The sequence below is a fragment of the Oncorhynchus tshawytscha genome, unplaced genomic scaffold (assembly GCF_018296145.1).
Source record: "Oncorhynchus tshawytscha isolate Ot180627B unplaced genomic scaffold, Otsh_v2.0 Un_contig_13370_pilon_pilon, whole genome shotgun sequence".
NCBI classification, from domain to species: Eukaryota; Metazoa; Chordata; class Actinopteri; order Salmoniformes; family Salmonidae; genus Oncorhynchus; species Oncorhynchus tshawytscha.
Window position 1 is genome coordinate 25,537 of NW_024608100.1, and position 23,692 is coordinate 49,228.

At 43.9% G+C, this 23,692-nt stretch overlaps 2 protein-coding genes across 2 annotated transcripts; both read left to right on the forward strand.

The window, feature by feature from the left end:
* Positions 1-3,978: 3,978 nt before the first annotated feature.
* Positions 3,979-7,757, forward strand: LOC121843269 (ankyrin repeat domain-containing protein 40-like). Its single transcript, XM_042312871.1, is given in 6 exon segments — positions 3,979-4,228; positions 4,747-4,895; positions 5,209-5,548; positions 5,551-5,816; positions 6,119-6,300; positions 7,318-7,757. Coding segments are annotated over 6 exon segments (1,215 nt in total). The 5' UTR covers positions 3,979-4,094; the 3' UTR covers positions 7,462-7,757.
* Positions 7,758-18,025: 10,268 nt separating this feature from the next.
* Positions 18,026-23,632, forward strand: wfikkn2a (info WAP, follistatin/kazal, immunoglobulin, kunitz and netrin domain containing 2a). Its single transcript, XM_024390624.2, is given in 4 exon segments — positions 18,026-18,670; positions 20,739-21,055; positions 21,545-21,623; positions 21,625-23,632. Coding segments are annotated over 4 exon segments (1,743 nt in total). The 5' UTR covers positions 18,026-18,451; the 3' UTR covers positions 22,753-23,632.
* The last annotated feature ends 60 nt before the right edge of the window (positions 23,633-23,692 follow it).

Consider the following 23,692-nt stretch of genomic DNA (forward strand, 5'->3'; position numbering starts at 1 on the left):
CCTGATCACTGACAACGACGAGACAGCCTATAGGGAGGAGGTCAGAGACCTGGCCTATCCCTCAACGTAACCAAGACTAAGGATTGTGGACTACAGGAAAAGGAGGACCGAGCACGCCCCCATTCTCATCGACGGGACAGTAGTGGAGCAGGATGAGAGCTTCAAGTTCCTTGGTGTCCACATCAACAACAAACTAGAATGGTCCAAACACACCAAGACAGTCGTGAAGAGGGCACGACAAATTCTATTCCCCCTCAGGAGATTAAAAATATTTGGCATGGGTCCTGAGATCCTCAAAAGGTTCTTCAGCTGCAACATCGAGAGCATTCTGACTTGTTGCATCACTGCCTGGTATGGCAATTGCTCGGCCTCTGATCGCAAGGCACTACAGAGGGTAATGTGAACGGCCCAGTATATAACTGGGGCTAAGCTGCCTGCCTTCCAGGACCTCTACACCAGGCGGTATCAGAGGAAGGCCCTAAAAATTGTCAAAGACCCGAGCCACCCCTGTCAAACACTGTTCTCTCTACTACCGCATGGCAAGCGGTACCGGAGTCCCAAGTCTAGGACAAAAAGGCTTCTCAACAGTTTTTACCCCCAAGCCATAAGACTCCCGAACAGGTAATGAAATGACTACCCAGACTATTTGCATTGTGCACCCCCCCCAACCCCTCTTTTTACGCTGCTGCTACTCTCTGTTTATCATATATGCATAGTCACTTTAACTATACATTCATGCACATACTACCTCAATTGGGCCGACCAACCAGTGCTCCTGCACATTGTCTAACCGGGCTATCTGCATTGTGTCCCACCACCCGCCAACCCCTCTTTTACACTACTGCTACTCTCTGTTCATCATATATGCATTGTCACTTTAGCCATATCTACATGTACATACTACCTCAATCAGCCTGATTAACTGGTGTCTGTATGTAGCCTCGCTACTTTTATAGCCTGTCCTTTTACTGTTGTTTTATTTCTTTACTTACCTATTGTTCACCTAACACCTTTTTTTGCACTATTGGTTAGAGCCTGTAAGTAAGCATTTCACTGTAAGGTCTACACCTGTTGTATTCGGCACACGTGACAAATACACTTTGATTTGATTTGACTATCCATAAGTTAAACATTGATGGTGTTATTAGAGATGACCAAAAATGTATCGCTAAATACTGTTATCACTTTTGCAGGAAATTGTATAGCTCTTCGTAATGTCAGGAATCCACAGATATGTTTTTTGACTCACTGAATAATGTTCACTCTATCAGTGATATAGAATCTAAACAGTGTGATGAACCCATCAAAGTTGAAGAGATTATAGAGTCTATCAAACATCTAAAGAACAATAAATCACCAGGTGTTGATGAAATTACATCATCATTTTACAAATTAATTTCTGAACAAGTAGCTCCCTTCCTATTTGAAGTCTTTTTAGAGAGTATTAAAACAATGTTCTCCCTCCTACAATGAGTCAGGGGTTAATAACACTGATAACTAAGCCTAAAAAAAGTGCTGCTCATCGATAACTGGTGTCCAATTTGTCTTCTTAATAATGACTATAAGATATTAGCCTTACTACTTGCAAAAATAATTAAAGAAGTCCTGGATGCAATCATCGATGAAACACAGTCTGGCTTTATGAGGAACAGACATATTTCTAGCAATATCACACTAGTATTAGACATACTTGACTACTCAGACCTAATAACTGAGGTTAGCTTCATATTATTTGTAAGGCTATTAAGACTCTCTATACTCTCTATACAAATGGTAACAGCTCTATCAAATTGAAATATGGCACCTCACCTAGAGTTGAGTTAAAGAGAGGAATTAGGCAAGGTTGTCCTATCTCTCTGTACCTGTTTTTATTAATCACCCAACTTCTTACAAATAATAATCCTGTACAAGGTATTTCCATAGCTGGTAAAGAAATGATTATAAGCCAGCTGGCTGATGATACTACTTTTTCTGAAAGATGCTAACCAAATTCCCATATCGATCAATGTGATATACAATCCTTTTCCAAAATGTCTGGTCTAAATCTTAACATTAATAAATGTGAACTCATAGCTGTCAAAGATTGTGTGACACCTTCATGTTATAGTATTGCAGTAAAATAAGAACTTACATATTTAGGCAGAACCATTACAAAGGATCAGAAGTCTAGAGGCTTACTAAACTTTAACCCTCTTATTAAAAAACCCCAGAAGAAGCTAAATCAATGGCTACAGAGGGACTTATCTTTAAAAGGTAGAGTCCTAATAACCAAGGCTGAAGGTATCTCTAGACTAACATATGGCGCTCTATCTTTATATCTTGACAGTAAAATAAGCAAGGAGATAGACCAGATGCTTTTCAACTTTCTATGGAGAAACCGTACCCATTACATTAGGAAAACTGTTGTAATTAACACTTATGAGTATGGTGGGCTGAATTTTCTGGACTTTACTACCTTAAATAATAATTTTAAGATCAATTGGATAAAACAATTCCTAAGAAGACCCACTTCTACCTGGAATGTTATTCCTCATCATGTCTTCTCTACTTTTGGTGGCCTTAACTTCATGTTGTTTTGCAATTATAATATTGACAAAGTTCAAGTGAAACTTTCTGCTTTTCATTGGCAGGTTTTCTTGTCATGGTCCTTAATTTATAAGCATAATTTTCTCCACACAGATATTATATGTGGAATAATCGGGACATTTTGTATAAAAATACTTATTTTAATATTATTTTAGAATATTGGTTCCGAAATAAATTCCTATTGGTGAGCCAACTGGTAAATTCAGAGGGTAATTTACTTAGTTCTAAAGAATTCTTATCACTTTACAAGGTCTCTGTAACACCTAAAGATTTTGGAATTGTTTTAAATGGCATTCCCTCAGGTGATGCTTTATTATTCAGGAACGTGTCAAGACCTGACCCTCAATTGAGAATCAATTCACGTTTAGATGGGAGTATTTGGCTGCTTTGACTTCCAGAGCATAATGAGCCTTTAAACAGAACATGCAAGGTCCTTGGACTATAAGGAGTAATGTTAGGCTTCTTTAGTCCATGTTTGGGCTAGGTCCCCCACATCATATACTTTCTGATACACAAAATCAGTTTGAAATCAAATAAAGTTGATTGACCACAACTTTGAAAAGGGTATAACTGTAAATCAGTGACCCTCACCCTTGATTATGATGCTACTAAGTCGATGAGGTCAAAGTCTACTGTGGTGTCAAGCTATAAAGTTTTGTTGAGTCTGAAAAATTAGAATGATTTTGGTTGAAGACAATATAGACGATTTCAAGGGAATCAAGGAGGTTTAGAGGTAGAAAATTACTTATTTGTGGGAATGAACAAAGCAAGGGTGCTGTAGGTGCTCTCAGTAAGTACTGTCCTCAATTCGTGTACTTTTAAACACACACACACACACCAGATATTTTCTGAATATCGTCCAGAAAATCTGTAACTAGACCTGTTGGACAGCTAACTCGTTGACTCCAAAAGGATACATGTACATATTGCACAAAACAGTGTACGTTGAACATTCAAACATGTATGTGCAGGGTAAATACATGTCAACAGAACACATGGGTTACTGTAACATTCATTATTACGAGAGATAATTCAAATAAATCGTATTTTGAAGGAGGAACATACAACTTTCTTCCCACTGTTGTTACACTCAAATCTGTCCCCGATATGGGAGGAATAGTTGACAGCGCACGTCGGAGCCTTTACGCAACACAGCTACAATGTAATGGACTTTTAATTTCAAAACTCATTTAAAAGAGTTGACAAGCCGGTGCAGCAACAACATATTACATTAAACTAACCGCTGACCATTGATGGTGTCCTTTGATAAACATTGTTCCTGTCAAGCTTAACGTTACGGACATCAACAATCTTGCGCGATCCTAGTAGCTGTAAAGCTAGCTATCTAACGTTAGTCAGTTAACGTTAGCTTCTTAGCTAACAACACTCCCGGCTATTTTTAGTGCAATTAAGCAGCTATTTCCAGACCAAGGCGTCACCCTCTTACGACCTGTAAAGTCATTATTGTCTCCCATGATCTCGTTAAGTTAGCTAATCATTTGTACAAAATGTCAACGACATCGTTGGATAAGGAATTGCAAGAGCGCTTGAGAGAGGCGTCTGCGATTGGAGACATCGACGAGGTGCGGATTTTAGTGGAAAGCGGAGTAAATGTCAACTCTCAAAACGAAATAAACGGATGGTAAGTGTGTCATATATATATATATATTAATCAAACTTAAACACAATCAATAATCACCAGTTGATCAATAATCACCAGTCCTTACATGTTATTTATCGATTGATTGTTAAAATGCTGCCGGCGCAATGTTGGCAACGTGCTCTATGCAATGGCATGTCAAATGTCACCATTTCATGCTGGCCTAAGAAGAATAGTGTGTTATCCAATTATGCCTAGATGGCAATCTCCTTTAACTGCAAGTGATGCAAATATACCCCCGCGTGGGTTCTCAAGTTTGACTATAATGACAATAAAAATGAACTAGTAAATAAATGTTGGGTGCAAATATTTGCGTAGTTAAAGTCGGTGAACACTGAACTTCATCCCGATCTACCTCCAGTAGCTACTTTATCATTCACAATGACTGTTCCCTCATTGGCTGTTTGAGTCCATCATCATGCAATGTCAATCTTTCATCAACATTATGAATCATCCCAGAGCAGATCAGAGACTTACTTTTTTCATTGTCTCCTATTCAGGACATGTTTGCATTGGGCATGCAAGAGAAACCACAAACCGGTTGTGTCGTACCTGCTGAACTCTGGCGCTGACCAAGAGATCCTCACTGCTAAAGATGAGCTGGCTGTCCAGCTGACCTCTAAGCCTGAAATCAGAAGACTGTTAGGAGGTAAATGTCCCATCACATCACCACTCTCCCAGTTATTACTGTTTTTGTGTTAAAATTATCTTAAACATGTTCATGAAATATCTGTATAATAGCTGTATTTTGGAATAGAAGCACTAATGCCACCCCTAAGCACTAGTTCATTGCCAGTGAATTGTTTTACCTGCTCATAGTTAGGGGTCACAATTTGGGTAATGATCATAGATGGAGACTCCTGCCAGGACCTGCTATGTTTTGGTTTTCACAGCATGTTCTGGGCATGTCAATGTTCAAGGCTCTCCCAGTTCAATGTGGTGTCTTATATATTTTTTCACAGTTGAGGAGGAGGAAGTGCCTGAAATCAAGGAGCCTGAGTTGCCAATCATTCCAAACTACCTGTCCAACCCGCCATTCATGTACAGTAAGATGGACAACAAGGCTGAGCTCATATTGGCACAGTTGACCCAAAATGGCAATGGAGACCACTCATCAGATGACCCACACAGTGACTCAGCTTCCCTGTCGCCCACCCACGAGCAACAGCTGCCTCAGCAACCGCAGAGCCTACTCTCTGACACCCCGAGCCCGAGGGAGGGGGCCTTCATCCCATTGGCGCAGCAGAACGGAGTGTCGCCTAGCCCCGCCTCGTCTCTCACCATCAACGGAGGCCTGCCTATGGACATCTCCATGGAGCCCCACCTGGTCAACCATGGGAGTACCCACACTCGGTGGCCCATAATGGGGCTGTGTGCTCTCCTCCCCTGCCCTCCCCCAGCCCCAGCACCACCAGCAGTAGCAGCCAAGCCCAGGTGGCTAACGCTAACCCATCTATGACCCGGCAGCAGTCCCTCCCTCAGCAGCTCAACTGTGGCCAGGGTGCTGGGGGTAACATGCCTGCCTTCCAGCCTTTCTTCTTTACCAGTACATTCCCTGTCAATGTGCAAGGTAAGGACGGTCGCCACACTGCACTTGCTGCTGATGTTGTGCTGTTGATGTCTGTTTGTCTCTAATGTTGTGGTGTTTGATCAAGCATTGATTTGAGTCAACAGCAGAGCTTTTTTGGAGCTAATCCCATTGCATGTTGAGCCTGTTTTATCACTGCTCTGCACTTTCAGACCCATTATCCAATGCTTTCTCCCCATGTGTGTGCCTGAATGTGCCCCAGATGCTGAGTGTTTTCTCTACTGCATCTTACACACTGAAGTAGCTAGCATAATCTCGTTGGTGTATTTGTGTGTCTCTCCCAGAGCTGGTCCTAAAGGTGCGCATCCAGAACCCCAACGCGCGGGAGAACGACTTCATCGAGGTGGAGCTGGACAGACAGGAGCTGACCTACCGCTCGCTGCTCCGGGTGTGCTGTCGCGAGCTGGACATCAGCACCGAACACGTGGAGAAGATCCGCAAGCTGCCCAACACCATGCTACGAAAGGTATGGAATGGCAGAGGCACGCACACGCAGGCACAAAAACACACACGTGCATCAGAAGGGTGATGTTTCGGGTGGCTCTGGTACTCAAACTGGCTGGTTATAACACTAGTGGCTGAGCACTAGCACTGTGAACCCTGAGGCTGCAACTACTGTTCCACTCCACTAACCAGCTCAATGGAGCGAGCAGGCCGGGGCAGGGCAGGGCCAGACACCACTAATAAAAGATGCAGGGCAGGCAGGAACACTCCTAGACACACCTCTATGACAGTTTACTGCTCTGTTAGGTTGGAGCACCACGCTGCTCTGTTAGGTTGGAGCACCACGCTGTTCTGTTAGGTTGGAGCACCACGCTGTTCTGTTAGGTTTGGAGCACCACGCTGTTCTGTTAGGTTGGAGCACCACGCTGTTCTGTTAGGTTGGAGCACCACGCTGTTCTGTTAGGTTGGAGCACCAGCACCACGCTGTTCTGTTAGGTTGGAGCACCACGCTGTTCTGTTAGGTTGGAAACACTGATCATGACGGCTGCTTGATGATGGAATGATGGTCACCCATTATTACCATTTTAATAAATTATTTGCATGAGAGCGAGAGTGTGTGTACAGCTCTATTATTTTCTTATGAGTTAGGGCCACAGAAAATGTTCATGTTTGCAAATTAATTGATTTGAGCTACATTGTGTTCCATGGCACACGGTAGTCCCATCTTGCACTGCATGGGTGGATTTGATATGAAAACAATGTCACCCATCCAGTTATGAAGGGAGCTGTTGTCACATTATGTAATCCCAGAACAACTGCTGACTAAGACTGTGAAACACACACACACACACACACACACACACACACACACACACACACACACACACACACGTCTCTTTTATCCTCCCACTTAATGTCTGTAAGTCCTGTGTGTGATGAACCATGTATGTACTCGATTTTGTACCGTAATCACTACAAACAATTGGACCTTTTGTGGACAATAAAGATGTTTTATTGAATGTAACTTTATTATTCCCAGGACAAAGACGTGGCTCGGCTGCAGGACTTCCAGGAGTTAGAGGTGGTGCTGGAGAAGGCTGAGGGCCTGGCACTCCTCTCTGGGGCGGGAGGCCTCACCGACAGACCCTGCTACAACATGAAGGCCTCCAGACTCACCTACTAGAGACCAACAGGATTGACAGACACACAGACAGACCCTGCTACAACATGAAGGCCTCCAGACTCGCCTACTAGAGACCAACAGGATTGATAGACAGACCCTGCTACAACATGAAGGCCTCCAGACTCACCTACTAGAGACCAACAGGACGGACAGACACGCAGACAGACCCTGCTACAACATGAATGCCTCCAGACTCACCTACTAGAGACCAACAGGACGGACAGACACACAGACAGACCCTGCTACAACATGAATGCCTCCAGACTCACCTACTAGAGACCAACAGGACGGACAGACAGACCCTGCTACAACATGAAGGCCTCCAGACTCACCTACTAGAGACCAACAGGACGGACAGACAGACCCTGATGTCCATGTGGACCCTACTATCTCTCTATTGACCGTAATAGCCACTATCGTTATTAGTCAATTTCATTGCATTATGATCCGGTGTCGTTCAGCCAGCGTTATTGGGGGTTTGTTTAAAAATCCTGTTGTGTTAGCTAGGTAACGTGGTCGCCCTGCCTGTCCTTGCCTTGCTCCCTGCCAGTCTGTCCCCATGCAGCGCTCGCTAACCGATTGCTCATGCATCATGTCCTCAGTTATATACTGAAGAATTTGGGCCTCCTTCCCTCTCTGTCCCCTCTTCTCTTCCCTCTGTCCCTCACTCTCTCCTCCCTCTCTAGTTTGTGTTGTCGGGCTACAGTGGAACATTGGCGTTGAGGGACAGTGACAGTCTTCCTAGATGGCTTAACTTATGTACTGTACATGGATCCCTTTGTACTGGGCATTAGTCATACATGTACTGGGGACTTGTCTCCTGGATGATGAGGGGTTGAGAAGAGTAGAGGCCATTTAAACAGCTCTTCTGATGTACAGCCATGGCTCTTATTAGTCCACCATGGGCGGCTTAGTACAATGTTGCGACACAGCTGACTTGCACACAGCAACATGCAGTACTGCCGCTTGCTTAGTGGGCAACGCAGGTGGCTGCCGACGTTCCAACTGGCATTCACACCCATGCTGCAGACTGTACACACACACACACACACACACACACACACTCAGTCATACTCCCACACTTCAGTGATATTTCCAGTTTTTCCTTCCGTGGTTGCCCATGTTATCACACTATCCTGTTTATTTGTTCTTAGGTGGATGCCTGATGGAGCTATTAACAGAGATGTTGCTTTGTGCTGCTGAGGTTTGATCATCTAAGAGGGAGTGGGTGTGAGTGTTGTCTCTTGCCAATTGAGAAGTTTTTGATAGTTTCGTAGAACTGTTTATGTGCTTAGGAAGCAAACAGATGCTTCAAGTTTCATCCATATTGTTAAGACAGTGTGTCTGTTTCTTAAAGAACTCTCTTCGTCAGTTGGAAGATAACAGCCTTCTAACAGATGCTATGGTTAGCTAGCTCCACAGACACCGTCTGGATTTCAATCAAACACCCAATGTGGAACAATTCTTCATTGCTCCTGCTCTATGAATTTAGTTTTATTCTACAATGTTTACTTGCTGAAACAAAACTCATTTAGATGAACATGTATTGGGTGCAGGGGCAATATTTAAATGTTCTACAGTTTGGTTGAATGTTTGTGTGTGAGGGGTTCTTTTCAATGTAACAGTTATTGGGTCTAATATTCAACTGACACTTTCAGCTGTGAATGAATTGAATGGTAGACCGTTCCTATAGAGTTCAGGTATTATTGATTGAAGCAGAATCCGCTAGGTTCACTTTAGGGAGGTATATTCCCAGCTCCAGTAGGGGTTCCCCTAAAATGAGCATTTTAAACTGTTTCTGGATCGCTTCGCTTAAGATACTTCCATTTACTGTGATTAGATCAAAACCAAATACAAACCTAGCCAGAAAAATAGTCGGGTTCTCCACAATAGATTATCAATCGTAAATGACCTATTTTTGAATGTTTTTAGTTTTTTCGGAGTGAACTGATATGACGTGGGCAAAGGACAGTTTGAAAGGATTGTTTCTGTTTCATAAGTTTGACACGGCTGTTATGTTTGAGTGCTTCCATAACACGTTTCCCAGCAATTCTCCCTGTTGCTTCTATCATACAGTGCATTTGTCATAATACTCAAGTTCACACTGCTCTGTGAGAACGTTTTAAACACAACCTACATTAACATGTAAGCTAGCTAGAGATCAAATGTTAGCTCTTGAGGGGTCCCCGAGTTTAACCTACTGACATTTGACTTTTGTCAAGTTGTGGTGTTTGCTACTTCTTTGTTTGAGTATAAATGACGATTCATACACAAGAACACAACCGTTAGTATTGAAGCTGAATGAGAGTGCATTGATTGAAAAGATTACTGCTTAAAATGCTTTATGACAAACACATTTGCTCATAGAGGAAGACTAAGACCCTAACATGTCCTGGCAGTCCTTTATGCTGGTTAACATTCAGTTCAATGGTACAGTCAGTGGCCCACTAAGTTTATAAACAATCAACAGTCAGTTACTAACATAGCCGTTAATTGTTTACCGTTCAAATGTATACCTTAAGCTCTGGCTGTCTTAGTATGTTTAATGATTATATATTTTTATGAATTAGTCATTTCCTTTTTAACGAGAACTGTCTTTAGTTTGTATCGATGCCTACAAGTGTGGAACGTGTTTATCAATGGGGGTGAAGGGGAAGGTAGGTTGCAGCTAGGATGAAACCAAGTGTAAAGCCACAGTATCTACTGTGCTGAATGGGTTGAGTGTAAATGTTGAAGAAATACAAGACTAACTTGAACATGTCAAATGGACTCTCCAGAGAATTTTGTATTCTTAACTTGTGCCACGAGAACGAGAGGTACCTGGTTGAAGAAGCTGAATGATGATGTTTGAAATGCCTACGGCCATTTTGTGCCCAGTGAAGGAGCACCAGTGTTCTAGAATGTTCCAGAATGAATACTAGTTCTGTGAAATGGATGACTAACATTGTACTGATTGATTGCTCATGCTCTAGAGGAAGAATACAGTAACTTTACCTATGCATTCAGAGTCTGATATTTTTATATGTCCTGTGTACCTTTGATAAATTCCTTATAGGCACTGTTTAACTTGTGTTTGATTGTGAAGACCTGTACCTGTTCTTTGATAAAGCATGGTGGGTAACTTGATCAATCTGTCCTTTTGTCTGAAATTGGTGGTTATATCAAAGGATCAGATGGTAATTCTGAATATGGCAGAGCACTGAATTGAAGCCTCATCTGTTTCTGCTAAGATCCACTAGAGGGTGTAGATGGGTCAGTGTTGACATGAAACAACCATGCCAATGCAGTGGTGTAACTGTTCACTGCCTTGCTCTCGTCCCAAAGTAAATCATTTCAAATGAAACATGCTTACATTTCATCCAAAAAGCATGATTATATGGAGCTTTAAAATGGTTTAACTAGATTGATTTGGGAGTCGGGGGTGTTATTATAATAGGATACACAGTGTACAAACCATTAGGAACACCGCCCTAATATACTGTAGAGTTGCTCCCCCCTTTTGTGCTCAGGACAGCCTCAATTCATCGGGACATGGACTCTACAACGTGAAAAGCTTTCCACACATGTTGACTCCAGTGCTTCCCACAGTTGTGTCAAGTTGGCTGGATGTCCTTTGGGTGGTAGATCATTCTCGATACACACGTGAAACTGTTGTCTGTGAAAAGCTCAGCAAGGTTACAGTTGACACACTCAAACCGGTGAGCCTGGCACCTACTACCATATCCTGTTCAAAGGCACTTAAATCTTTTGTCTTGCCCGTTCACCCTCTGAATGGCACACATACACAATCCATGTGTCACTTGTTTTCAGTCTTAACAATCCTTCTTAACCTATCTCCACCCCATTCATCTCCACTGACTGTAGTGGATTTAATAACAAGTGACATCAATAAGGGATCATAGCTTTCAACTGGATTTACCTGGTCAGTCTATGTCATGGAAATAGCAGGTGTTTCTAATGTTGTGTACACTCAGTACATAGTCTAGATACCTCTGAAAACATGATTCTGCCTGGTTTAAGATTTTATGCAGATGGCTAAAGAAGAAGACTAGTTCAGTGTAGTGTCAGACGAAGGTAGAAAACCTACAGAAGCACATCACTTTAGTTCACACACAATTTAGGAGTGGAAAAGTCATTAATTTGTTCAACTTTAAACAGCCTAGTCATCAACCACTCCAAATCAGTGGCAGTTTGGTCAACAACAAAAAAATACAATTTTATTTAACAATTTAATAATACATAACATCAGTAAAATAGTTTTTAGACACTGGGGTACACAATGTTATGCGCCAATGCCAGCTTACGCTGCGGGACCCTTTTATCAACTGATACCCACAACATGAGCCTGATGACTAAGATTCAGAATGACCCTTGACATTTTATTTGGAGCTGTCTAACTTGTTCTTGGTGAAGTTGGGAGCTACTGTACCAGTTAGTGCGTAACTGGTACAGTTACCAGCACAATCAAATTGATGCTTCACTAACGGTGATTAAAAAGTTTTTCAAGGTCCCTTTATCTAGAAACGTGGCTTTTGGTGACCTTGGTAACCAGAAACAAGCATGGGAATTGTTTTCCTTCCTACCGTGGCTCAGTGGCAGGCAGACCTTATTCCTCTCTCTCCAGGCTCACTGGTGAAGCTCCAAGAGAATGATTGGATGTGTAGATTGACCTCAGGGACTTTGACACAACATAGCTGCTTCCCCAAGTACAGGTGGGAGTGGGATCTCAAAATAACACAGCTGCTTTAGTCGGAGTGGAATCTCATAACAAAAGCTAGAACTGAACAGCCCTAGGTGAATGGGGAAGAAATCCTACAGGTGACAGGAGCAGGAATCCTTTAGGTGACAGGAGAATCCAGACAAGAAGTCCTTTAGGTGACAGGAGCAGAAACCCTTTAGGTGACAGGAGCAGGAATCCTTTAGGTGACAGGAGCAGAAATCCTTTAGGTGACAGGAGCAGAAATCCTTTAGGTGACAGGAGCAGAAGTCCTTTAGGTGACAGGAGCAGAAGTCCTTTAGATGACAGGAGCAGAAATCTTTTAGGTGACAGGAGCAGAAATCCTACAGGTGACAGGAGCAGAAATCCTATAGGTGACAGGAGCAGAAATCTTTTAGGTGACAGAGGCAGAAATCATACAGGTGACAGGAGCAGAAATCCTTTAGGTGACATGAGCAGATATCCTACAGGTGACAGGAGCAGAAATCCTTTAGGTGACAGGAGCAGAAATCCTTTAGGTGACAGGAGCAGAAATCCTTTAGGTGACAGGAGCAGAAATCCTTTAGGTGACAGGAGCAGAAATCCTTTAGGTGACAGGAGCAGAATCCTTTAGGTGACAGGAGCAGAAATCCTTTAGGTGACAGGAGCAGAAATCCTTTAGGTGACAGGAGCAGAAATCCTTTAGGTGACAGGAGCAGAAATCCTTTAGGTGACAGGAGCAGAAACCCTTTAGGTGACAGGAGCAGAAACCCTTTAGGTGACAGGAGCAGAAACCCTTTAGGTGACAGGAGCAGAAATCCTTTAGGTGACAGGAGCAGAAATCCTTTAGGTGACAGGAGCAGAAACCCTTTAGGTGACAGGAGCAGAAACCCTTTAGGTGACAGGAGCAGAAATCCTTTAGGTGACAGGAGCAGAAATCCTTTAGGTGACAGGAGCAGATAGGTGACAGGAGCAGAAACCCTTTAGGTGAGATCCTTTAGGTGACAGGAGCAGATGTCAGATGTTCAAGAGTGCAGGAATGTTATTATGTTCTCTTCCTAATTTAAAGAACACAAACAGTGAGTAAGCTATCGCCACACTGCCCCCAAATATGTGCGAAGTGCACAAGCTGGTTGGAAAAGGAATGAAAATATTCCTCATGTGGTCAGCAGATGTTTTAAGGCCTGCTCAACTGACACAAGAGCAAGGCACTAGTTGCGTAATACCAACCGGCTGGAAAGTGACACTTAACGGAGTGATATTTGTGTGCTGACGTGCTCGTAGGTGTGTGTATGTGCGTAGGTAAGTAGGTCTCTGTATGTTTGTTTGTTTGCTACATGTCTAGCCGCTGTCTGTTTGGTCAGGGCGGGCGGATATGTGTGGGAGTGTGTGTGTCCGCATGTAGTTAAGTCTATGTACCTGGGTGTTTGACCTTCATACATGTTCTGTGTGTGTGTGCGTGTGTGTGTGTGTGTGTGTGTGTGTGTGCGTGCATGTGTGCGTGCGTGTGTCTGCACACGTGTGCCATGTCTAGCCATCATGTGTCTGGCCTCCTCCCTGGGTCAGGGTCTAGGAATCAGCTTAGGCTGCTGCTGAGGCTGTACGCGTTCCTCTCCTTTGTCTTGGTGTCAGACACTTTAATAAGATTAGAACCAGCAATAACACCTTCATTGTTTTTAACAGCCCTCAGTCCCTACCCAGACAGAACCATCTGCGAAGCCAGTGGCTGGCTCTTCCATGGCCAAGGCTCCTAAGTGCTTTTAGGGTCAGAAACTTTGGATATGTTCCCCGCAGGAACGGAGACAAAGGGCGACGTTACTCACAGGTACATAAGCGATGGGTTTGGACTGTGGCCCTGCACCATGGTTTTCGTGCAATTCGTGCGTTCACCCGAGGATAAAGCACAGCGCTACTTAGCTGTTGCACAAATGCACATACAACATTGTAAACCCACTGTAAAAAGAAAAAAAAGGCAGGAATGGAAAAACATTTCAGGCACATTCTAAGCCCGCTGTGTATTTCTGAGGGCTGGTACATCACCGTGGAAACAGGTGCTGTACTGGTCACAGCTTCAAGGAGATAATCAGGTATTACTGCATCGCTAAACTCTTAGAAAAAAAGGTGCTAACTAGAACCTTAAAGGGTTCTTTGGCTTTACCCATAGGAGAACCCTTTGAAGAACAATTTTGGTTCCAGGTAGAACCCTTTACACAGAGGGTTCTACATGGGCAAAGAGTTCTACCTGAAACCAAAAAGGGTTCTCCTATGGGGACAGCTGAAGAACCCTTTTGTATAGCTTAGTCACAGGTCATTTCTGGTGGATAAAAATCATAGAATTAGATGCTGATTCAGAAGTCAGTGTAGGCAGTGAAGCCCTTGACCGAGGCAGTCTTTGACCAGCCCTTGGGGCAGGCTTTGACCAGCCCTTGACCAAGGCAGGCTTTGACCAGCCCTTGACCGAGGCAGGCTTTGACCAGCCCTTGACCGAGGCAGACTTTGACCAGCCCTTGATCGAGGCAGTCCTTGACCAGCTTCATTTTGATTAACAACACATCCCCATATCCCCATCTGTCAGACTGCAACTCAAAGATGCCAATTATTGGAGGTTTGGTTGAACTGAACTAATTGTTCTTGATTGTATGCTAATCTATCCTTTGTCCTGTGACTCAGTATTCTATAAATTCTATTCACTATCTAACATTATCCTGGCAAATGTGTAAAATGTTCCCGTATTTGAGAGGGCAGGGTGGCGAGAAGGGAATCTAGGTAGGAACAGATTAAGAACAGATTCAGTATCAGATTTAGGTGTTTTCTCAGAATGACAGGTCACATCACACATCACCCCATCTGGACCTTATTGGCTTGAGTTGACCAAGGCAAGAGGGCTTTGTGTGGTGCTTGTGAGTGTATTGCTGGTTACAAATCACACTATGTCAACCTGTGAAATAATGCAATTTGGGAATTTTGAAATAGTGTCTAGTTTACTTAGCTGGTTTTCAGTGAGCTACATTTCATTATGTTTATGGCTTTCAGCTTTTTACTTGTAGATTGATGGAGTACTGCCAGCAACAAGGGAAAGACAGTACGAGAAAACACCTCACACCCCTGTTTATTTTAACAGGAAATAAAATCCTTTGTAAGAACACCAAAACACACAGGAACTTATAGAATATTTATGTGACTGTTTTATTATCATGTCTCCATACTGTGAAATTGCGTGGGTTTGGATGAGATTATATAAGTGATCAAAAAAACATTGTGCTTGTTTTGGACAAGGTTCAGAGAGGCTGCAAAGTCCTCACAGAAGGTCAAAAGAACTGTTTGCAGACAAGACATATAGGCTGAATGCAGGGAGGGTGTCAGAGTGCTTGGAGGGGTTCTCTGGAAATCGTTATTCAATATGTGACATGTTTTCAAGCCTTCATGTGTCAGCATTGGTGGGAATGTTGGGGTCTCAACCTCCCAGGGGTGAGGGCTGGAGGGGGAGGCTGGGGGGTGAGGCTGGGGGTGAGGAGGCATCAAACCGTCTGAATGCATGTTGTGAGAAAAGGGATCACTTTGTACTGTTGCTCAGATTATGGTAGTGTGTGTGTGTGTGTCTATATGTGTGTGTGCACTTGCGCGCGTTAGTGTGTTATCTTGTGTTTTAGTGTGTGTGTGTGTGTGTGGGCGCGCAAGCGTTCACACACTTTGTATATGCACATGTATGAGTGTGTTTGTGGAATATATGAATGTGTGTGCATACATGTGTGGAGTCTGTATGTGTGTGTTTATGTGTGTGAGCAGCAGGTTGCTAGTCTGCCAGTGTGCCTGGTCAGTGGGTCAGTGAGGGCTCTGACTGAAGTTAGAGCTGCAGGGGCCTGGGCCTCTTAGACACAGCAGGGACTCCACTTGGAAGGAGACTGGATGGAGAGAGACTGATGTAGATTTACACATGCATACAGACCACTCAATCCATGTCCCATAGAATGTTGGGTTGACAGCTATGGGAAAGATCCTGTTGTACCTCTGTGTGTGAACATCATGGACCCCTCTCTCTTTCAGAACTAACCACAGGACGGCTCATAGTAATGGCTGGAAAGGAATACATGGAATGGTATTGAATACATCATACATATGGTTTCCATGTGTTTGATACCATTTCATTTACTCCATTCCAGCCATTGTTATGTGGCGTCCTCCCCTCAGCAGCCTCCCGTGGAACTAATGTTCAGAACAGTGATAGTAGATGGGCTGAGGTCTCGGAAAATGGAAATTAGGCAGAAAGGGAGTTGCACTTAAGGTAGGCTGTTCCTTTGCGACACTTCAAAACATTGTGTACTCATTTCTTCATTGAGTCCTCTGTTGACTGTTTACAACGTGTCATGCCAATGTTCTGTCAGTGCTATACAGGTCTTATGACAGAGGATCAAGGTGTTGCTGATGTTTCCATAATCATGAGGCATATTCATCAGTGGCCGAGTAGGGAGATGTGTGAGCGTTCTCCAGAGTTCAATACAAACCTTTGACCCCAGGATGACAAGCAGAGTTGGGGAGTAACTGGTTACATGTAAATTACATGTAATCTGATTACATTAAAAAAAACTGTAATCAATTATATTACAAGCAAAAATATTGTAATCAGATTGCAGATACTTTAGAAAAAAAATAGATGATTGCTTCTTGGATTCCTTTAAAATTCAGAGAGGATGTTTGTGAAAACAAATACATTATGTCATCTATCTGTTTTCTCAATGATATTCAATTCAGCATTGAAAAAGGAGCAAGTTTAAGTTTGTTGCAGCTGAGGGAGTCTGGCCACACGTCAGAGACGACTATGATGACACACCAAATGCATTTGATGGATCATTTTTGTCTTCTTCTAATGCCTCTTAAAGGTAAAGTAATCCAAAAGTAGCTGAAAGTAATCAGATTATGTTACTGAGTTTGGGTAGTCCAAAAGTTAAGTTACTGATTAAAATGTTGGACAGGTAACTAGTAACTGTAACTGATTACATTTAGAAAGTAACTTACCCAAGCTTGGTGACAAAATACTGTGTCTATGAAGAATATCACTGGGTATGTTGCCATCACCAGGAGACCCATAGTGTGACCCATTCACACTGTACATACAGTACAGTACGACCTACAATAGTCATCATAATTTAGTCAGTGCTTATATTTGTCCTATTTCACACATGTACAAGTGTGTTTTATATGCATGTGTGAATAGGAAATGTGTTTTGCATATCACAACTCTGTGAATAGGAAATGTGTTTTGCATATCGCAACTCTCCCTGAGACACCCTTGGAGAGTGGGGAAAACCATTGTCTAGGGTTAAGTCCCTTGTTCAAGAGCACGTCCCTTGTCGGCTCTGGGATTTGAACTAGCGACCTTTCGGTTAGTGGCCCAATGTGCTAACTGCTAGGCTACATTCCACCGAGTATCATATAACCTACAGAAGCAGGAGAGAAGTCTCAGAGCAAAGATCTCCAATAATTTGACCCTTGCCTTCCCCAGGCAAGTATTATGGATGTATTAAGCTCATTCCACATGGTTTTACTGATTCATCTCTGAAGATGTAAACCCACTCCTGGGAAAGGTTGAAAAAAGCACTATGTAATGTGTTCAATAAGCCCATATTGATCCAGATAGTTAACTGTTTAGATATTATTATCCAAATATCTAAATGTGTATCAACACAAGAGTAAATATTGTGTTAATATAAAAATACTTGTATCAGTATGAATATGAATATAATTTGTTTTTATGTTACCACAGTATGTTTTCCACATTTACAGTACTGCATAGTGGGCTACAATGAAGGTGGTCCAACTATTTACACAAAGGGGGAAAAGGTGTCAACACGCGCCTTGCGCACCACACGCGCACAGCACAGGTATTTTGCCGGAGGTCCCTGCTCGAGCCTGCTGCTGCTACGGACTTTTTAATATGTTCATCAGAACTGTAACTCGCCTGGGATTTGCTGTCGGGGTAGACTAGCCACTGTAATTCATGTAGTTAGATTTTAAGTAATATGGTTCAAATACCACCTAATCTCTCCAGACTATTAAACGTTGACCAGCGGACTGACGGAGTTCTTCACTGCAGCAACACTCCGCACTGACCACACGTCTTCCTGACCGTTTAATCACATTTTACTTTACATGTCAACTTAATTTCTCCCTTTGGCTTTGTCATTTATGACCATTTAATTGTTTTGCACTCATCGGGAAAATTTGCTAACTTCGACGCTCCTCGGATCTTGTTTTATTTCTTCGGGATCCTTGTGAAAGTCCCGTTACGCGCTGGATATGTGGTGGATGTTGTTTCCTCGATGGATCTGGTTTCTCGTTGGACAGTGCTACGTCTTGCTCCTGATCATAGACAGCTGTGTGAGGGTGAAAGCGATGCCAATGTCCATGCCCAACAAAGTGGTGTACTCTCACGCGGGCATGTGCCCCAACGAGATGAACCCCAACCTGTGGGTGGACGCCATGAGCACCTGTATGCGCGAGTGCGAGTTGGACCGGGTGAGTTTCTGGTATCAGTTTTCCTCGCGGGCTGGAGACAAATAGGGGACACTTTATTCTGTCAAAAGTTTATCTACATAAAGTTTCTGCAATTTAATTCATGGAATGAAAGGTGGAGATAAGTGGGACATGCGCACTGCACACTGTTTTTGGCCATTCAAATTCAATTGTGACCACATTGCCTCTGTTGTTTATTTCTGAATTTCTCTTTGAATTAGATTGAATATCTCCTCAATCAGATACTTGTTCATAGACTACAGTTTTTGGAAATAGCAGACACTGGTGTATATGCCCACAATATTACATTTGTTGTCAACAGATTGTTCACCTAGACAGCTCAGTAATTCAAACCAGCAACCTTTCAGTTACTGACCCAACACTCTTAACCGCTAGGCTACCTGACCATACCAGTTACTGACCCAACACTCTTAACCGCTAGGCTACCTGACCATACCAGTTACTGACCCAACACTCTTAACCACTAGGCTACCTGACCACACCAGTTACTGACTCAACACTCTTAACCGCTAGGCTACCTGACCATACCAGTTACTGACCCAACACTCTTAACCACTAGGCTACCTGACCATACCAGTTACTGACCCAACACTCTTAACCGCTAGGCTACCTGACCACACCAGTTACTGACCCAACACTCTTAACCGCTAGGCTACCTGACCATACCAGTTACTGACCCAACACTCTTAACCGCTAGGCTACCTGACCACACCAGTTACTGACCCAACACTCTTAACCGCTAGGCTACCTGACCATACCAGTTACTGACCCAACACTCTTAACCGCTAGGCTACCTGACCACACCAGTTACTGACCCAACACTCTTAACCGCTAGGCTACCTGACCATACCAGTTACTGACCCAACACTCTTAACCGCTAGGCTACCTGACCATACCAGTTACTGACCCAACACTCTTAACCGCTAGGCTACCTGACCATACCAGTTACTGACCCAACACTCTTAACCGCTAGGCTACCTGACCATACCAGTTACTGACCCAACACTCTTAACCGCTAGGCTACCTGACCATACCAGTTACTGACCCAACACTCTTAACCGCTAGGCTACCTGACCATACCAGTTACTGACCCAACACTCTTAACCACTAGGCTACCTGACCATACCAGTTACTGACCCAACACTCTTAACCGCTAGGCTACCTGACCATACCAGTTACTGACCCAACACTCTTAACCGCTAGGCTACCTGACCATACCAGTTACTGACCCAACACTCTTAACCGCTAGGCTACCTGACCATACCAGTTACTGACCCAACACTCTTAACCGCTAGGCTACCTGACCATACCAGTTACTGACCCAACACTCTTAACCGCTAGGCTACCTGACCATACCAGTTACTGACCCAACACTCTTAACCGCTAGGCTACCTGACCATACCAGTTACTGACCCAACACTCTTAACCGCTAGGCTACCTGACCATACCAGTTACTGACCCAACACTCTTAACCGCTAGGCTACCTGACCATACCAGTTACTGACCCAACACTCTTAACCGCTAGGCTACCTGACCATACCAGTTACTGACCCAACACTCTTAACCGCTAGGCTACCTGACCATACCAGTTACTGACCCAACACTCTTAACCGCTAGGCTCCCTGACCATACCAGTTACTGACCCAACACTCTTAACCGCTAGGCTACCTGACCATACCAGTTACTGACCCAACACTCTTAACCGCTAGGCTACCTGACCATACCAGTTACTGACCCAACACTCTTAACCGCTAGGCTACCTGACCATACCAGTTACTGACCCAACACTCTTAACCTCTAGGCTACCTGCCACCCATGACTATTGAATCAAATAACTTTTATTACTCTGCATTATGAGATATTGAGAAGTAAGCATGTAAAATGTATAGCCTACAATACCAACCTCACATTGCATAGTATTGTTTCATTACATTAGAAAGTGCATCACTCTCAAGTTCCTTAACATCCTATATGTTCCCTGAGTGCATAATGAACTGAAACATGCTGATCCTAACAGAACACCTCCCATGTATCCCCTATCACCCCCAAGGACTGTGAAAACTTTGAGAAATGCTGCAACAACGTGTGTGGGAACAAGAGCTGTGTGGCGGCGCGCTACATGGACATTAAGGGCAAGAAGGGGCCGGTTGGCATGCCAAAAGGGGTCAAGTGTGACAAGTTCATGTGTACGCAGCAGGGCTCCGAGTGTGACATCTGGGAGGGCCAGCCCGTGTGTAAGTGCCGGGACCGCTGTGAGAGAGAGCCCCACTTCACATGTGCCTCAGACGGTATGACCTACTACAACAAGTGTTACATGGATGCAGAGGCCTGCTCCAAGGGCATCTCTATCTCTGTGGTCACCTGCAGGTAAACAGGAAACATCTATGTATAGACTCCCATATTAATCACATGTTAATAGAAAGGTTCTGAATAGACTGCTTATACACAGTGGTGTTTACTGTGATATCGAGTACAGTATATGAGAGATGAGTATGCAAGTGGAGTTAAAGTGAGTATGATTCTGAATACTGGGTGGTGTTTAAAGTTTTGTTGTGCTATGACTGCTTTGTTATGTTGATATCCATCTCTATGGTAACAGGAACTGAAAATTAATAGATGGGATTCTGAATTATAACTGTAGACATAATAACCCTATATTTCTGTATTTGTATGAGATCTGTATTCCTCTGTAGTTACACAGGAGTAATGCTCACTCAATCTAGCGTTTCACTCAGCTTTTGTTTTATGCATTTGAGTTTCTTGTACCAACCTTTGTCTATCACACACCCAGCTCAAGGTAGATTACATTACTGTGGTAACTAATCTATTCTTCTCTCTCTGACATCACCTCTGCAGGTACCACCTCACCTGGCCAAACACCAGCCCGTTGCCCATGGAGACCACCCTGCGGCCAACCACTGCCCTCCTGGAGACCACCCCCGGCTGACATCCATCCTCCAATGATGCTCAGCAACCCCACTCAGCAGGCTGTGTTTGTGGGCGAGACAGCCAGCTTCCTGTGCGAAGTGTCAGGTAAGCCCAGTCCGGAGGTGACCTGGGAGAAGCAGCTGGAGGGCAAGGAGAACACAGTGATGAGGCCCAATCACGTGCAGGGGAACGTAGTGGTCACCAACATCGGCCAGCTGGTCATCTACAATGCCCAGCAACAGGACGCCGGCATCTACACCTGCACGGCCAAGAACCTGGGGGGGGCTGTGACCTCCCACTACCCACTGTCGGTGATCCAGAGAGACACGGGCCAGAAGGAGGGTGAGGTAGGGAATGCCACCAACCCATTCCCATTCCCCGCCGAAGAGTGCCTGAAGGGGCCGGACAGTGACGACTGTGGGGAGGAGAGCATAAGCTGGTACTACGAAGCCAAGAGGAACAATTGCTTCACCTTTACCTACAGCCAGTGCAACAAGAACCGCAACCACTTTGACAGCTACGAGACATGCATGTTGTCGTGCGGGGCAGAGCTGTCGGCTCCCTGCTCTCTCCCCAGCCTGCAGGGACCCTGTAAGGCCTACGAGCCCCGCTGGGCCTACAGCAGCACCCTCAAACAGTGCCAGTCCTTCATCTGGGGCGGCTGTGGAGGCAATGAAAACAACTTTGAATCCAAAGAGGCCTGCGAGGAGATGTGTCCTTTTCCGAAAAACCATAACTGTAAGATGTGTAAACCGCGGGGCAAGATGGTGACCAGCTTCTGCAAGAGCGACTTCATCATCCTGGGGCGTGTGACAGAGTTGCCTGAAGAACAGGACTCGGGCCACGCCCTGATCACCGTGGAGGAGATCCTAAAGGACGAGAAAATGGGCCTCAAGTTCTTCGGCCAGGAACCCTTGGAGGTGACCTTGATGAACATGGACTGGAACTGCCCGTGCCCCAACATCACCATGGCCAACGGGCAGCTCATCATCATGGGAGACGTCCACAACGGCATGGCCGTGCTGCAGCCCGACAGCTTCGTGGGGAGCTCCACCGCACGCAGGGTCAGGAAGCTCCGAGAGGTCATTCACAAGAAGACCTGTGATTTTCTCAAAGAGTTCCCAACAAACCAGTAGTTACTCTCTGAGAGATCCCCAGTATCCTGTACAAGAGCTGTCTATATCAAGAAAAGCAAACTGGTTCTAGCATCCAGTATGAGCTATTGTCTGAGATTTCCCCACTATCCAGTAGGGAAGATATCTAGAAGAGTAGACTGGGACTTTTTCAAAGTTTCTTACCATTCAGTAGCCGGATGATGGCTTTTGTTGATTATTGCTTTCTCCTTCTCCTAAAGGTGGGGACTGAACCAATACCTTAACACTGATCCGACAAGCTGTTTCCCTACCCATGACCTTCTCTTTAGTTTCCACAGAAGACACATTTTGTATGCATTTTGTCATATTTTCCACTGGCTATCTCCTTCACTCAGATGTTCTCCATATACAATAGATATCTAGAAGATCCATGACTTTCTCAGATGACGGCTGCTGTTAGCTGATTCCAGATTCTCGTTTCTCTCCTTCACTCTGAAGTTTGGACATTAAGTGTTGGGGCTCCTCTGTACTATGGAAATGGCTGGAGGTACCTGTATATTTAAAACAACGACAGATTTATACTTTGTGTGGATTCACTTTCTGAAAGGAGAGCTAATTGTCCGTATATAGTACTGTAGTGGTGACTTATATCAAGCGCTTACCTTGGAAATATTTTAGTTAAACTAAAATGGCTCTTTGAATAATATTTTAAATTCAAATATATTATCTTGGTATGAATGTACTAATGCCTGACAGATAGCTCAACTCTGTGCCTTGGTTAATATGAATGTTATATTATGTTGACTTAAAGTATCTATGGTATCCTGAAAGAGACATTTTGTAATATATATTATCGTGCTTGAGCTCACGATAATGTCATGTAAAGCTCATGGATCAAACAAGTCCTTTGATTCCACTAGAAACCACTTCTTTGTAGTCCATGATTAAGCTGATACAGTATATGAACTTCTGTTCTTAACAT